The 18,245-nt window shown below is 36.0% G+C and overlaps 1 protein-coding gene across 5 annotated transcripts in view; it reads left to right on the top strand.

Annotated features, from left to right (window-relative positions):
• Positions 1 to 18,245, top strand: part of Phka1 (phosphorylase kinase regulatory subunit alpha 1) — a 144,285-nt gene that overhangs the window by 95,084 nt on the left and 30,956 nt on the right. For all 5 annotated transcript variants that reach the window (XM_010607968.3, XM_010607967.3, XM_010607966.3 and 2 more), the window contains 3 exons: positions 80 to 158; positions 294 to 423; positions 2,683 to 2,784. In XM_010607968.3, coding sequence (XP_010606270.1) covers positions 80 to 158; positions 294 to 423; positions 2,683 to 2,784 — 311 coding nt within the window. The remainder of the gene's footprint in view (positions 1 to 79; positions 159 to 293; positions 424 to 2,682; positions 2,785 to 18,245) is intronic.

Raw genomic sequence — 18,245 nt, 5'->3', positions numbered from 1 at the left:
TATATATATAGAGAGAGATATATATATATTTATGTTTAAATGATTGCAGAATTTTGTTTTTCTTTACTATCTTCTTCAGACCCCTACCCTACGAGACACTCACTCAGCTAATAGATGAAGCCAGTGAAGGAGACATGAGCATTTCAATCCTTACACAGGTAAGAATTTAAAACTTAATCTGGTGATTGATTTATTAAAGTTTATTTTCAAGTGATTTTCAGTTTGCAAAGATGACACAATAAGCTTTGTGAGGCCTGGGCCATGATTTTTATCTATATTCATTCTGTGCGCAGGAAATAATGGTATATCTAGCCATGTATATGAGAACCCAGCCTGGCCTCTTTGCTGAAATGTTTCGACTTCGAATTGGTCTGATCATACAAGTTATGGCAACTGAACTGGCCCAGTCCCTTCGATGCTCAGGTATTCAACTCAATAACTACTTTTAGGCAGAATTCAATTGTAATGTAGCAGTGGAGTTTGAGATTAGGAGGGAAAGAAAGCTAAAACATTTTTTACACATAGCTCAGAAGCTGTTTATGGCAATCTTGTTCCCATGTTGGTCAGTCGCTACTTATACAAGTAAAACAACTGATAGGACAATCTTTGTATATTGATACTGCAGCTTTAAAACATCACCTCTTAGGGGCTCTGCACTCGAAGTTCTTTTTAACTAACAGCTTAGCTCACTTCATTCCTCCTAACCTCTGGAGTGCTCCAGAGAGTACTTGAGTATGACAGATTATATTGGATTCTGATTCATGCAGTGGAGGCTGAGAGATATAGCTTAGTGATAGAGTTCTTACCTAGCACACAGAAGGCCCTGGGTTCAATCCCCAATACAAGGAAGCAAGAAACAAGATGCAGATCTGGTTCATGTAGTGGAGCTCCAGGATACCAGGGTTGAGTTGCTACATCAATGGATAATAGCATCAGAATTCTGTCTAGCCAACATTGTGATCAAATAAAGAAAATAATATTTTTGCTAACATGTAACAAAACTCTCTATGAAATGTACTATAGGTACATTTGTCAAGATAATAATTTTAGTTGGGATAAAATAGGCCCTGTAGAAGCTGTAGACAAAAAAAAATGTGTAAAGTGTGGGGAAAAAAGGACCCCCATGACATGATTCAGTTTTCCATTGATATTTATTTTATTTAAGCAAGAATGGAAAAATAACTGTGATAAGGTTGGCACAGAAAAATAAAATAACAATTGCAAAATTCAAATTTGAAACTCATTCTTTGAATTAAAATTCCTCAAAAAGCTTTTAATTGAACCCTTAATAAATAGCTATATGAATTGGTTTGAGTCAACCTAAATCAAGTACATGATATAATTTATATTTAACCCTTTAAAAAGAGCTAACAATTATTTTATAAATAGCATATTCTGGACTCTGTGCTTTTTCCTTTATATTTGTGTACATTGCTTCATTGAATCCTTATAGTTACCACCTAAGTAATTTGCCCAGAGTAACATAGCAAGTAAATAACAAAATTTGGGTCCAAGTCTGTCTGATTTCAAATGATTTCCAGTTCATTACATTGTTAGAAACAAGTGCATTATATAGTATTCTCCAGTTGTGGTAGCAAGAAATATCTTATGAGAGGATGTGGTTATTCAATAATAAACCTCAGCAAGGGATACACTCTTGAATCTTCTTTGTTTCTCCCTAATTGCCTATAATGGACATATTCTCTCTGTAGATTCATAAGAACGATGGCTGTTTGTTTATTACTGGGTTTGATATTCAAGATCCTCAACAGTCTGACCTCTACCTACTATTTTAACAGTATTCTCACTAATTTTATCAATCCCTATCCTGGAAGACTGATTGATATCGCCTCTGATTTTCTAAATACTTATTGTCTATATATCTCACTTGGCACATACTTCATACAATGTTTTCTCGTTGCTTATCTTGTTTACATGTTCCACTACCCCAGCTAGATGATCAGCCTCTCAGGGTCAGGTACCATGTCATATCTGTTTGTACTAACATTCCTTAAAATGATTGCTTAAACTCTTATTAAGTGTCTGATATTGATGAACACTTTCAAGTAATCCTCTAAAGAGCCTTCATAATTTTATAGATTCACATCTGTTCTTTTTTACCTTTATGTATTTCTAGACTGAGAAATTTTAAATATTTGCATCTATCTGCATGCACACATATATTCATTGCCTTTCACTGAAACCTCCAGTTCCATTGTTCTTTTGTTCTCCCCACCCTCAAAGATTCTGCTGAGAGTAGAAGTGGGATGGTGCATAAATGGGATGAAGAAGAAATCAAAAACCTCACTAATCCACAAACTGGATAGTCACCGCTTCAATAATTGAGAATCTATTATAATACGAATAGCTAAGTGTAGAGTGTTAGAAATATTTTTTGTGATTCTTCCCTTCCAATCACACAACTCAGAAATTTAAAACAAGAAAGAAAATAGAGGATCTGCAAATTGATGATACGAATGGATAGTCTTGGTAGGGGCAGGGATGAACTCAGTGGTAGCATATGTGACTAGCATGTGCCAGGTCCTGGGTACAAGCCCAGGTGCTACAGAAAAGGAGAGTAGAGGAGAAAGGAAGGGAGGGGCTGGGAGGAAGAAAGAAAGAAAAATAAGGAGTGTAGCAGGCAAATTAGAATTCCTTCTGTCCTATGTTAATGCTGACTAGCTGAAGAAGCCAGAGAGGGTCTGATGAATCTCAGTCCGTCAGCCATGAAGAACCTCCTGCACCACATTCTCAGTGGCAAGGAATTTGGAGTGGAGCGAAGCGGTAAGAATAAATGTTTTTCAATTTCCAAGTGTTTCGATCAAGTGTCTCATTAGTTTGAAAATATATATATTTTTATTAGGGAAACATTTTGCCTCAAATAAGTAGAACTTCAATACTTAAAACAGTTAAAAGAAAAGCTTTTGGAGGGAACAAAATTTGAGAAGCATTATGAGTCTCGTTCATTCCTTAAATAATAGATCAACTAAGTAGAACAAGTATTATCTTGCATCATTTTAAATATTTTGTCCATTTCTTTACATTAGCCTAAGTCAAACACAGCTATTAATCCACATTTTGTGGACCTTTCTTGTATTCTGATTGGTAATAAATCAGTGACACGGTGTTTTTTGGGTGTATATGTATGTGTAATCTAATGTATCATTTTCAGCCTTAAATTCTAATATGTCTAGGAGATGATAACAAACTAATTTTTGTCAGTACAGGTTTGTCATACAAAATGATTAATAATGATCATGGTACGTGTACATAACACATCTTCATTTCTTTTTTCTTCCCCTTCCCTCCCTCTCCCTTGAACCTCCCTCCATCTCTTGATCCCCTTCCCATTTGAGAAAGATCTACCTCTACTTCCTATTATCTATATTTTATTTTGATCTTTATTTTTCAATTTTGGTTTTTCATATAAGCTAAACCATTAGATATTTAAGCTTATGTGTCTGATTTATTTCACTTAGCATTGTGATCTCAAGGTGCATCTATTTCTTACAAATGACTCATTTGTCTTTTTAATGGCAGAATAGTACTCTGTTGTGAAAAAAAACACATTTTCTTTATACATCCATCTGTTGATGGATTTAAAGGTTGTTTCCAAGATTCACCTATTATGAATTGTGCTGCTATAAACATGGATATGCATACATCACTGTGATACGATATCTTGAAAACTTTAAGAAAAATAGCTATAAGGAGAATAGCTGGATCAAGTGGAATTTCTTTTTCTAGTTTTTTGAGGAATCTCCATACTGATTTCCATAATGGTTTTACCAGTTTACATTTCCATCAACCATGAATCACAGAAGGGTTCCTTTTCCCCTGCACCCTTGCCTATATTTGATGTTATCTGATTTCTTGATGAAAGCCATTCTTTCTGGAGTAAGATGGAATCTCAGTGTTGTTTTCATTTGCATTTCTCTAATAGCCAGGAATGTTGAACATTTTTCATGTATTTATTGATGATTTGTATTTCTTCGTCTGAGGACTGTCTTCACTTCAGTAGCCCATTTTTTGGTTTTTTTGTTTGTTTGTTTGTTTTGATTTGTTTATGGAGACAAATTACTTGAAAAAATATTCATTTTTTAAAAGCTTAAGATCAGCAATAAATGCTTGCAAGTGATGTAGAGATTGTTATTGAAAATTATCTGAAAGATATAGATGCCACTGTAACTGCAAAAAAAGCCAAACCCATAGCCAGGCATGGTGTCATACGCCTGTAGTCCCAGCTCTTGGGAGGCCAAGGAAGGAGGATTGCTACAAATTCAAAGCCAGCCTAGGCTACATAGTGAGTTCAAGGACAGCCTAAACTGCATAGCGAGACACTGTCTCAAATAAATAAATAAATGCCAAAACCATCATGACATTTTGCACACTCTGTACAAATCAGCTGACTTTATGTATAAAATATTTTTTAAAAATTCAGGAATATAGATAAATGTCTTTTAATTTAATGAAATAAGTAAATTTATTAATTATTGTACATTTTAATTGGTATGAATTGTATTAGGTAATACTTATATTTGGGTAGTAATTATTCAAACTTAAGCAACTAACTAGATTCTGTCCGTTTATAGACTTTTTATTAATTCTATTAGTAAAAAGACTAAAAGACTGATAAAAGTGATGAGATCTATCTGTACCACCAGTGGTACAGGCTGCCCAATGGAACAATCATTCATGTAGCCCTAGTGCTTCAAACCAATGAGAATGTGTCAAAGAGACTGGCCTGTAGTTTTCTTTTTTTATTGGATTCTTTTCTGGTTTAGGGATTAGGGTAATGCTAACCTCCAGAAAAGACATTAGAAATATTCCTTTTCATTAAGAGTTTGAGTAATATTGGCCTTCTATATTCCTGAAGTTCTTAATAAAATTCAGCAGTGACTCTTTCAGGACCTGGGCTTTTCTTAGTTGCTAGTTTTCTTATTCTTCTCCAATTTCATTGCCTAATATTGGATTATTCAGGGGTTTTATGTCTTCTTGATTGATTTTGGTAGTTCATATATATCTAGAAATCTATTTCTTCTGAATTTTCCATTTTATTGGAGTACAGATTTTCAAAGTGGTTAATAATAATCTTCTAAATTTCAGTGATGTCAGTTGTGGTTTCACCTTTTTCATTTCTAATTGCATTGATTTGAGTCTTTCCTTTTTTATTAATATTGCCTAGAGGTTTGTCTAGCTTTATTCTTGCAAAGAACCAGCTCTTTGATTCATTGATTCTTTATTATTTGTGTCAATTTTATTAATTTCAGCTCTGATTCTTATTGGTACATGTTGCTAGTACATTATGGTTACACTCATCATGAGGAATTGGTACAGGCACATGACATTTCTCGATTACTTTTTTAACTCCTCCCCTCCCTCCCCCTCTCCGTACCTCTTGGACTCCTTCAGTCATTCATATATATAATATATTCATATATGTGTGTGTCGTATATATGTCATATGTATACTACATATATGTAGTATATGATAATTATATTCCTCATGGGGACTTTGTGCATGTACACAGCCCTTCACAATCTCCCCTTTTGCATTAGTTATATTTCCCTCCCATATCTTTCAGTTTCCTTCCCATATGCCAAAGATTCCTCTTGCTATTTCCTACTGTCTATTCTTTATTTTGCAGTTTATTTATATATTGCGGTTCTCATATAAGAGAAACTATGCAATATTTAAGTTTGTGCACATGATTTACTTCACCTAACATTATGATCTCAAGGTGTATCCACTTTCCTACAGATCACTAAAGTTTATCCTTTTTATGACAGAATAGTACTCCACTTTGTATAAATACAACATTTTCCTTTCTCCATTCATGTGTTGATGGACATTTAAACTGTTTCCAAGATTTAGCTATTGTAAACTGTTCTGCTATAAACATAAGTATGCATATATCTCCGTAATATGATATCTTTAATTCTTTGAAGAAGATACCTAGAAGGAAAATAGCTGAGTCAAGTGGAATTTCTATTTTTAGTATTTTGAGGAATTGCCATACTGATTTCCATAGTAGTTATGCCAGTTTACACTCCCACAACAATGAATAAGGGTTCCTTTTTCCCCACAGCCTCTCCAGCATTTGTTGTTATTTGATTTCTTGAATATAGACCAGTGATGGTGAACCTTTTAGAGCTTTCAGTGATGCAAACAATCTGCTGTGGCAAGTATGCCATAGGTTCACCACCACTAAATGATAGACATTCGTTCTAGAGTAAGATGGAATCTCAGCGTTGTTCTAATTGCCTTTTTCAAATGGCCAGCAGCGCTGAACATTTTGTCATGTATTTATTTGTTGGCCTTTGGTGCTTCTTCATTTAAGAAGTGTCTATTTCAGATACCCATTTTTTGATCAGGTATAAAAATTTGAGGGCTGTAACTTTTTTTGAAATTTTATGCAAAAATTTTCCCATCTGTAGGTTGTCACTTCATTCAGTCGGTGGTTTACTTTGCTGTGCAGAAGCTTTTTAACTTGTTGTGAACTCATCTGTTGATTCTTTTTTCCCCCGTACCAAGGATCGAACTCAGGACCTTGCACTACTAAGGCAGGTGCGGTGCCACTGAGCTAAATCCCCAGCTCTCCCATTTGTTGATTTTTTATATTATTTCTTGTGCAACCAGGGCTCTGTTCAGAAAGTCCTTGCCTATGTACATCTTCAAGAGTTTTGCCTATTTTGCCTTTCAGCAAATTCTGTTGTAATATTTACATCTGTGAACCATTCTGATTTGGTTTCATATATGGTGAAAGAAATGGGTCTAGATTCAATCTTCAGCATAGGGATAGTTTTCCCAGTACCATTTGTTAAAGAAACTCTTTCTTCCAACAAAAATATTTGGCACTTTTGCCAAAGACAAGGTAGCGAATGTTCTTGGAGTTGTTTGTACATACTCTATCCTGTTGTCTTAATCTAAATGTCTGATTTTTTGCCACTACTATTTTTTATCACTGTAGCTTTATAGTATAACTTGAAGTCTGAGACTGTGATACCTCATGCCTTTCCTTTCTTGTTCAGGATAGCTTTCTCTATGCTAGGTCACTTCTGGTTCCATATGAATTTGAGCATTGTTTTCTTTAGTTCTGGGATAATGCTATTGGTATTTTGATATATATATATATATACACACACACACACACACACACACACATCAGTTTTGGGAGTATGGCCATTTTGACTACATTGTTTCTGCCTATCCAGCCAGGCACAGGACATGTCTTTTCACTTTCTGATATATATCCTCTTCAATCTCCTTTGTTTTCATTGTAAAGTTCTTTCACTTCCTTGGTTAGGTAGATTCCTGTGTATTTCATTTTATTTGATGCTGTCGTGAAAGGTGTGGTTTCCCTAATTTCCCTCAGTAAGTTTGGCATTGGTGTACAGGAACATTATTGTTTTTTGAGTGTTGACTTTGTATTTTGCTACTATGCTGAACTTGGTTATTAATTTTAGGAGTCTTTTGCTGGAGTTGTTAGAGAGTTTTCTATGTAGAGAGCCATGTCAATCACAAATAATACTAATTTAACTTGCTTTCCTATATTATACCCCTTTTGTTTTTTTTTCTTTCCTGATTTCTCTGGCTAATGTTTGGGATTTTTATTGAACAGTAGCAGTGATAGCAAATATCCTGTCTTGTTCTGATTTTAGAGTGAAAGCTTTCAATTACTCTGTATTTAATATAATGTTTACCATTAGTTTGTCATAAATGATTTTTATCAGATGGAGATAAGGTCATTCTATGCCTATTTTCTTCAGGGTTTTTATCAAGAATAGACGTTGGATATTGTGAAATGGTTTTGCTGCATCTGTCAAGATGATCATGAGGTTGTTTCATTCTTCCTTCTGTTTATGTAGTATATTACATTTACTGATTTGTATATGTAGAACCATTATTTCATCCCTGGAATGAAGCCTGTTTGGATATGGTGTATGATCATTTTGATGATACGTGCCATTCTCTTTGCCAGTATCTTGAGGATTTTCACATCTGTGTTCATTAAAGAGATTAACCTATCTTTCTGTTTCTTCGGTTGGATCCTTTTCTGGTTTTGGAATCAGAGTAATGGTTGCATTCCAGGAATTACTTTAGGAGTACTGTTTCCATTTTTATTTCATTGAACAGTTTCAAGAGTTTTGGCATTAGATCTCCTCAAAACTTCTTTATTTTTAATTAATTTATTGATATATTTAAGGTATACAATATAATGACATTCATCATATGAAATTTGCACCTTTACATAATCCATATTGGTTCTTATTTTTCCCCATTCCCCTGCCCTCCCTTAAACCCCTCCATCCCACCCTATCTACAAAGATTTTGTTTCCATATTTTCATTTTTTCATGTTAATTACATTCCCTTCTTTCCTCTCCCCTACCCTTCCAATTTCCCCCTTCCCCTTTACACCTTTTCTTCCTATTTCACATTACTTATTATACCTTTCAGTTCTTATTTACATTTTCAGTTTCTCACACTAGAGAAACTATTCAGTATTTACACAAGTGTCCTCTTTATTTCACTTAAGAGCATCACCTCGATGTGCATCCATTTATCTATAAATGTCTCTAATTTCTCATTTTTATAGATGAACAGTACTCCATTTTTTAAAAAGAAGCACACACATTTTCTTTGTGCAGTCTCTAGTTGAAGGGCAATTGGACTGCCTCCAAGTTTTAGCTATCACGAATTGTGCTGCTATGAACATGTGTTCACATATGTCACTGTGGTATACGATGCTTTTAATTCATTGAGGAAGATACCCAGCAAGGAAATAGCTGGGTCAAATGGGACTTCCAATCTTACTTCTTTTAGGTATCAGCATGCAGTTTTCCACAGTGGTTACACCAGTCTACACTCCCAAGAACAGTGAAGCAGTGTTCCTCTTTCCCCACAACCCTGCCAGCATTTGGTATTTGTTGATTTCTTGATAGCAGCCATTCTTTGTGGGGTGAGGTGGAATCTCAGTGTTGTTTTCATCTGCATCTCTCAAATGACCAGAGATGTGGAACATTTTATCCTATATTTACTTGCTGTTTTCACTTCTTTGTCTGAGAAATGTCTGTTCATTTCAGATGCCCATTTTTGAATTGGGTCTTTATATTTGGAGGGCTGATTGTTTTTGAGTTCTTTATATATTCTAGATAATAGTCCTTTGTCTGAGGAGCAGCTGGTAAAAATTTTTTCCCACATTGTAGGTTGTCTCTTAGTTCCAGTGATGGTTTCTTTTGCAGTGCAGAAGCTTTTTTAATAAGATGAGATCCCAGTTGTTGATTCTTTCTGCTAGTTCCTGTGCTACTGAGGATTTGTTCAAAAAATTTTTTCTGATGCAAATGTCTTCAAGAATTCTGCCTAACTTATCTTCCAGCAAGTTTAGTGTTTCTGTTTTAATATTTAGATCTTTAATCCACTTGGATTTTAATTTAGTGTATGGTGAAAGATAAGGGTCTAGTTTTAATCTTTGGCAGGTTGAGATCCAGTTTTTCCAACACCATTTATTAAAGAGGCTATCTTTCCTCCAGTGAGGTTGGTCAGCTCCTTTGTCAAAGATGAGGTAGCTGAGTACATCTGGAGTTGTTTTTGTGTCTTCCAATCTGTTCCACTGATCCTCAGATCTGTTTCTTTGCCAGTACCATGCTGTTTTTATTACAGTGGCTTTGTAGTATATTTTCAAATTGGGGATTGTTATACCTACTGCCATGTCTCTGTTGCCTAGGATGGCTTTTGCTATTCTAGGTCTCTTATGGTTCCAAATGAATTTTTGGATTCTTTTCTAGTTCTGTGAAATATAGTGTTGGAATGTCAGTCAGCATTGCATTGAATCTGTATAGCAGTTTTGGTAGTATGGCCATTTTCACTATGTTGATTCTTCCTACCCAGGAGCAGGGGATATCTTTCCATCTTCTTATATCCTCTTCCATCTCTTTTTTCAGAGTGCTATAGTTTTCAGTGTAGAGGTCTTTTGCTTCTTTTGTTAGATTGATTCCTAGATACTTCATTTTTTGGATGCTGTTGTGAAAGTAATTGTTTCCCTAATTTCTCTCTCAGTGAGTTTGTTATTTGTGTACCAGAAGGCTATTGATTTTGGGGTGTTCACCTTGTATCCAGCTACTCTGCTAAAAGTGTCATTTAAGTCCAGAAGTCTTTTGGTGGAGTTTTTTGCGTCTTCAATGTAGGGTATCATATCATCAGTAAATATTGACAGTTTCCCTTCTTCCTTTCCCTTCTTTATTGCTTTAATTCCTTTCTCTTGTCTAATTGCTGTGGCTAATGTTTCCAGAACTATATAGAAGAGGAGTGGTGATAGTGGGCATCCTTGTCTTGTTCCTGATTTTAACGTGAAAGTTTTCAGTTTTGGGCCATTTAATATGATGTTTACTGTTGGTTTTTCATAGATAGACTTTATTAAGTTGTGATGTAGACCATCTATTCCAATTTTTTGCATGGTTTTTAATCATGAATGGGTGTTGAATTTTGTCAAATGCTTTTTCTGCATCTATCGAGTGGATCATATGGTTTTTGTCCTTGACTCTGTTAATATAGTGTATTACATATATTGACTTATGTATGTTGAACCATCCTTGCATCCCTGGAATAAATCCGACTTGGTCAGGACGTATGATCTTCTTGATGATATTCTGTATTCTGTTTGCTAGTATCTTCTTAAGGATTTTTGCATCTATATTCATTAAAGAGATTGGCCTGTAGTTCTCTTTTTTAGTTGCATCTTTCCCTGGTTTGGGAATTAAAGTGATACTTGCTTCCAGGAATGAATTTGGAAGTTTTGCTTCCCTTTCAATTTCCTTGAAAAGTTTGAAGAGTAAAGGCAGTAGTTCTTCCCTAAATGTCTTGTAAAATTCAGCAGTGAATCCATCAGGACCTGGGCTTTTCTTTGTTAGTAAATTTTCAATTACATTTTCAATTTCACTGATTGTAATTGGGGTGTTTAAAATATTTTTATCTTCTTTGTCTGACTTTGGTAATTCATAAGTATCTAGAAATCTGTCCATTTCTTGTGTGTTTTCCATTTTATTAGAGTACAGGTTCTCAAAGTAGGTATTAATGATCCTCTGGATTTCTGTTGAATCTGTTGCGACTTCGCCTTTTTCATTCCTGATTGCATGGATCTGAGCCTTTTCTTTCTTTTTTTTGATAAGGTTAGCTGAGGGTTTATCGATTTTATTTATTCTTTCAAAAAACCAACTCTTTGATTCATTTATTTTTTGTATCTTTTTCTTAGTTTCTATTTCATTAATTTCTGCTCTAATCTTTATAATTTCCTCTCTTGTTCGAGCTTTGGGTTTTTCTTGCTCTTGTTTTTCTAGTAATCCAAGATTCATCATTAGCTTGTATTTGAGCTTTTTATTTGAGCTTGCTCTGTTTTCCTAGTGTGGACATTCAGTGCTATGAATTTTCCATGTAGAACTTCTTTTATTGTGTCCCATAGATTCCTGTATGTTGTATTGGCATTTTCATTTATTTGCAAAAACTGTCTAAATTCTTCTTTAATTTCCTCTGTGATCCATTGATTGTTCAGGAGAGTGTTGTTCAATTTCCATGTGTTTGTGAAGTTCCTACGGTGTCTTATGCTATTGATCTCCAGCTTGATTCACTATGATCTGATAATATACAGGGGATAACTTCAATTCTTTTGCATTCATTCAGACCTGTTCTGTGAGCTAGTATGTGGTCTATCTTGGAGAATGACCCATGCGCAGCCGAAAAGAATGTTTATTCTGATTTTCTGGGGTGGAACACTCTATAGACATCTATTAAGTCCATGCATTCAAAACCTGGGTTGAGTTCTAGTATTTCATTGTTGATTTTCTGCCTAGATGATCTGTCTATTTGTGATAGTGGGGTATTTAGATCCCCCACTACAATTGTATTAGTGCTTATTTGGTTTTTCATGTTACTTAATATTTGTTTTATATAGTTGGGGGCATTAATATTTGGTGCATATATGTTTATGATTGTCATCTCTTCCTCTTGAATTGTTCCCTTTACAAGAATGTAGTGGCCTTCTTTGTCTCTCTTAATCAGTTTTGGTTTGAAATTTACTTTGTCTGCAAATAAGATTGCTACTCCTGCTTTTTTCTGGGCTCCTCTCACATGGAGAATTGTTTTCCATCCTTTCACTTTCAGTCTATGGGCTTCTTTTTGTACTAGGTGTGTTTCTTGTATACAACATATTGTTGGATTTTGCTTCTTAATCCATTCTGCCAGTCTATTTCTCTTGATTGGTGAATCGAGGCCATTGACATTGATGGTTATAACTGACATGTACTGACTTATTATTGTCATGTAATTGTTCTTTTATTAACTCTTTTTACTTCCCCCCCCCTCCTTTTAGTTTCTTGCCTTGCCTATTTGATTGGCTCTGTTGGGCCCTATCGTGTTGTGACCTTCATTGTCTTTTTCTGGATATTGTTTAGAATTCCTTGTAGTGCTGGTTTGGTGTTCATGAAGTTTCACAGGTGTTCTTTGTCATGGAAGTATCTTATTTCCCCATCTATTTTGAAAGAGAGTTTTGCAGGATACATCAGTCTAGGTTGGAGGTTGTTTTCATTTAGGACTTGAAATACCTCAGTCCAGGCTCTCCTTGACCTGAGGGTTTGTGTTCAAAAGTCTGCTGTGATTCTGATGGGCTTTCCTTTGCATGTGATTTGTTTCTTTTCTCACACTGCTTGTAGTATTTTGTTCTTCTGTTGGGTTTCTGGGATCTTGATTATTATATGTCTAGGTGTAGATTTTTTTTTTTATCGTGGCTGGTTGGAGTCCTATATGCCTCACTTATGTGTATGTCTAACTCTTCCCTTCTGTTTGGGAAGTTTTCTGTCATTAATTCTGTGAGCCACTTTTTTAAATCATTTGTATTTTCTCCTACTACTTCATGGATTCCTATCAGTCTTATGTTATTCTTCTTTGTATCATCTAGGAGTTGTTGGATCGATTTCTCGTGATCCCTGTTTTTAAGAGACCTCCCTTTTCATGGTCACTGACTGCACTCCTATCTTCTATATCTGAGTTTCTATCTTTGCATTCTTTTATTCTGTTGCATACACTTTTAATGGAGTTTTTAAACTCCTGGATATCTGTTTGAATCTGTTTTATGGATTACATTTCTTTCCTCTTTTGGGTATTCATTGTTTCCATTTCTTTCTTATGCTGGGCCTTCATAGCTTCCATCATGGTCCTGAGCTCATCTATTTTTTTTTTTTTGTCAGTTTCTGTTCTGGAGTCTCGAATCATGACTTCCATTTTGCTCAACATATCTATGGTTATCTGGGAAATTATTTGTGTTTTGAATTTTTCTAGAGCCTGATTGATCTGTTTTGTTACTTCCTGTGCCTTGAGTTCAGGGTGTCCTGGTGGTTCACTGTCAGACTTTTCATCCTCATTTGCCCTACTGTTTGCCATTGGTGAACTGAAAGTCTGTCTTTGTGTCTTGCTTAAGTGTCTTCTCATTTTTATTTTTGTTGTTGGGTTGTCCTTGGTTTAATTTCTGGGTTATTACTTAAATCTTCCTGATATAGTTGCGCTTCAGCTTTTGAGTCTCTAATGACTCATAGACATTCTCATTTTTATAATATCAGAGAAAACAACTCATTAAATCAATCACAATCCTTTATCCCAATTGATACAATCAACAACACAATAGGATCAAGCACAACTTTCAAAATGACCACTTGTGGTAGTCATTAATCTATCACCTTTAAATCATGTGAATTAAATTAATATCAAGAAGCAGCCCAAAATATGTTTGCAGTGAATACACTTTTCAATATAGCATCTTTACCATTTAGGATGGAGGCTTAGACAGAGTTAGGACCAGAGGAGTAGATAAGTGAAAGAATTGGAGAAGGTTTCAAGTGAAGCCAGAGGCCATAGAATGATTGTACAATCCTTAGAAAACTATTAAATTTAAAAGGGATAGACAGAGTGCAAGAATAATGACAAGAATATATCCCCTTAATGAGTAATAGGGACTCACTTTCCCTTGAAACTATTGACCCATATGTGAGGTAAAATGACAGAAGAAAAGAACATAAAGAAAAAAGAAAAAATGATAAAAGAAGAAATCTGAGTTAGGGCAGGAGCAGGAACAGAAAGGGAGATGAGGGATAATATGGTGGAGCAAGAGACTGAGTTGCAGAAAGAGGACAGAAAAAAGAAAGAATTTGCAGAGTGGAATGAGGAAAAGAAAGAAAAAAATGAATTTGAAGTGCCTCTTTCAGACTATATCTCTGCTTTCATAATATACCACATGCACAGCCATGTGCAGATCCAAGTCCCCTGACCTCAGCTAGCCAATGGCAGATCCCACAACTCAGACTGACCTCAGGCCGCAAGGCCCAGATTGAGTTCCCTGACCTCTTGCAGGGTTGAACTCCACAGGGTTTTACTAGAGGTTTCCCCTGTCCTTTCTTTAAAGATGTTCAAAGTTGGGAGCTCAGAAAATTACCCTTTACGACCACCTGTGCCTCTGCAGATTGGGTCCAAAGACTGGCAAATCAGGAGGTCTGAGAGCGGGAGGTGGGGGGTTGGGGGTGTTTCAGGGGCACCCGTGCAGCTACCTTTCTTGCTGGAGCTGGTGGCAGTGCAGGCAGGGGAGGGCGCGGCTACCCGGTCTAATTACGTTTTCAATTTCATTGCTTGATATTGGGTACTTTAGAATTTTTAAGTCATCTTCATTAGACTTTGGTAATTCATAAGTATCTAGGAAGGTGTCCATTTCTTCTGTGTTTTCTATCCTATTGGTGTATAGGTTCTCGAAGTAGGTATTGATGATCCTCTAGATTTCTCCTGGGCCCAGTGTAATTTCACCCTTTTAATTCCTAATTGCATGTATTTGGGCCTTTCCTTTCCTTTTCTGATAGGTGGCTAAGGTTTTGTCAATTTTGTTTATTCTTTCAAAGAACCAACTCTTGACTTCACTGATTTTTTTGTGTCATTCTCTTAGTCTCCATTGTACTGGTTTCTACTCTGATCTTTATAATTTCCTCCCTTGTATGAGCTTTTGGTTAGTCCTGCTCTTCTTTTTCTAAAAGCTTGAGGCTCAGCATCAAGTTGTTTAACTGAGCTCACTCTGTTTTCCAAATTTCCCTCATAAGACTGCTTTAATTGTGTCTCATAGATTCTGTTATGTTTTATTTTCATTGTCATTTAATAGGAACTGTCTGATCATTTCTTTAATTTCCTCTGTGAACCATTGGTTATTCAGAAGTGTGTTATTCAATTTCCATGTGTTTATGAAATTCTTGTTTTTTGGGGGGTGGATGTTTTGTTTTGTTGCTATTGATCTCCAATTTCATTGCACTATGATCTGATAATATACAGGGTATAACTTCAATTCGTTTGTACCTAAACGTGTTCTATGAGTGAGTATGTGGTCTATTTTGAGAGTAGTATAGTGTGTGTGTGTGTGTGTGTGTGTGTGTGTGTGTGTGTGTGTGTGTGTACCAGGTATAGAACTCAGGACCTTGGGCTTGTGAGGCAGGTGGCATCACCACTGAGCTAAATCCCTGGTGTATGTGGTCTATTTTGGAGAACAACCCACGTGCAACTGAAAAGAATATGTATTCTGATTTTGTGGTGTAGAACACTTTGTAAACATTTGTTAAACTTATTTTCTCAAGAGTTTGATTGAGTTCTAGTATTTTGTTGTTTATTTTCTGTCTAGTTGATCTATCTATTTGTGACAGTGAGGTACTGAGGTCCCCCACTACTATTGCATTAGTGCTTACTTGATTTTTCATGTCCATTAGTATTTGTTTTATACAGTTGGGCACAACAGTGTTTGATGCATATATTTATGATCGTCATCTCTTTCTCTTGGATTGTTCACTTTACAAGGATGTAGTGTCCTTTTTTGTCTCTCTTAATCAGTGTTGGTTTGAAATCTATTGATCTGCAAAGAGGATAGCTACTCCTGCTTTTCTTCAGTTTCCTGTCACATGGAGTATTGTTTCCTACCCTTTAACTTTCAGTCTATAAGTTTATTTTTAATTAAGTGTGCTTCTTGTATGCAGTATGTTGTTGGGTCTTGCTTCTTGTCCCATTCTGCCATTCTATTTCTTTTGATTGATGAATTGAGACCATTAACATTAATGGTTATAAATTATATGTATTGACTTATCCTTGACATGACTTATTTCTTTTTGTTGGATTCTTCTCCTTTGCATTTAATTTCTTGTCATGCATGATGAGTTCATTCTGCTAGGCTTCCTGGGATTGTTATCCTTTTTTCTTTTCCTAGGATATTTTCTAAACTTTTTTGGAGTGCTGGTTTGGTATTCATGAATACCTAAGGTGCTCTTTGTCGTGAAAGTATCTTATTTCTCCATCAATTTGAAAGCTAGTTTTGCAGGGTACATCAGTCTGGGTTGGAGGCTGTTTTCCTTTAGGGCATGAAATACATCACTCCAAGTTCTTCTTGCCTTGAGGGTTTGTGTTGAGAACTCTGCTGTGATTCTGATAGGCTTTCCTTTGTATGTGCTTTGCTTCTTTTCTCTAACTGCTTGTAGAGTTTTGTTTTCTGTCAGGTTTCTAGAATCTTGACTATTATATGCCTATGTGTAGATTTTTTTATCATGACTGGTTGAAATCCTATATGCCTCACTTATCTGTATGTCAAGTTCTTTTCCCCTACCTGGGAAGTTTTCTGCCATTACTTCTATGAACAATTTTTATGTCTTCTGCACTCTCTCCTGTTTCTTCATTGACTCAGATCAGTCTTATGTTATTCTTCTTTGTATCATCTAGCAGCTGTTGGATTGATTTCTCATTGTCCCTTACTGTATTTAAGAAATTTTTCTTTTCCTGGTCACTAATTGCAATCCTATCTTCTATATCTGCAATTCTATCCTCGCATTGGCTCATTCTGTTGAGTAAACTTTCAGTGGAGTTTTTAATCTCCTAGAAATCTGTTTGTATCTGTTTTATGGATTCTATTTGTTTCCTATATTGGAATTCCAGCATGTTCCTCAGTTCCTCTATTTTTTATCTGTGTCTGCTCTACATTTTTTAATCATGTTATTTTAATCATGCACTATGGGCACAATCTCTGCTATTATCTGAGAAATTATTTCTGACTTCATTTTTTTCAGATCCTCTTTCATTGCCAGTTCAGAGAGTCCAGGTGGTTGAGTATCAGATTGTTCCATCTCATTTCCTTTTGGGGTTGCCTTAGGTGATTTGGAAGTCTTGTTTGGGGACTTGTTTATGTGTCTTCCCATTTCAACAGATGTCCCTGCTGTGCCTTTGTTGAGGCAACTTTTTGCTCACCCAGTGCTCTTCAATTCTCAGTAAGCCACTGAATGGCCTTTTCTCTGCTGCTCACCAGTACACCAATTCTGGGTTCAGAATAGTGTTCTTCTGGATCCCTGACCTCACCTATTGTTTGGGCAGGCTTCTGACTGGGGCCTGTGCACACTTGGGATGGTAACTTCCTTGGGCCTCGATGTACCTGTTGTCTGGGAGGGCCTTTGGCTGGGGGCTGTGCACCCCAGTGCCTGTTTTTTGAGAAAGCTACTAGCTAGGGTCTCTGTGCACTTATTGATGTATTGGGGAGAGCCTCTGGCTTTTGCTTGTGTGCTGGTGTAGCTCTTTTATAGGTGGGCCTTTGGCTGGGTGGGTGTGCCTGAGCCTCTGGGGTCAGGGCAGACCCCTGGCTAGGATCTGCTTGCAGCCAGGCCACTCTAGTCCAGAGCTCTTCTCTAAAGTTGTTGTAGAATTCAGCAGTGAACCCATCAGGACCTTATTTGGTAGTTTGTAATTACTTACTCAATTTCGTGAGCTGATATTGGATTATTCTGATTTTTATCTTTTTTATTAACTTTGGTGGTTCTTATGTATATAGGAGTATACCCATTTTTTCTAAATTTTCCATTTTATTTGAGTACAGGTTCTCAAAGTAGTTACCCATGATTTTGCCACTTTTGTGTCTAATTGCATGGACATGGGGTTTTTTCTTTCCTTGTTTTAGTAAGATTGGCTAAGGGTTTGTCTATTTTGTTTAATCTTTCAAAGAACCAGCTCTTTGGTTCATTGATTCTTTGTATTTTTTAATTTCAATTCCATTTATTGCTCTAATTTTTATAATTTCCTTGTTATGCTAGCTTTGGGTTTGGATTGTTCATGTTTTTCTAGGACCTTGAGGTATATTGAAAGTTATTTATTTGAGGGCCGGGCATTTAGCTTAGTGGTTCGGTGGCCTGCCTTGCAAGCGCAAGGA

Source organism: Fukomys damarensis, unplaced genomic scaffold (assembly GCF_012274545.1).
Source record: "Fukomys damarensis isolate Sample0158 unplaced genomic scaffold, DMR_v1.0_HiC HiC_scaffold_39, whole genome shotgun sequence".
Lineage (NCBI taxonomy): Eukaryota > Metazoa > Chordata > Mammalia > Rodentia > Bathyergidae > Fukomys > Fukomys damarensis.
Note: the sequence above shows the minus strand (reverse complement) of the source record. Positions and strands in the feature narration are given on the sequence as shown.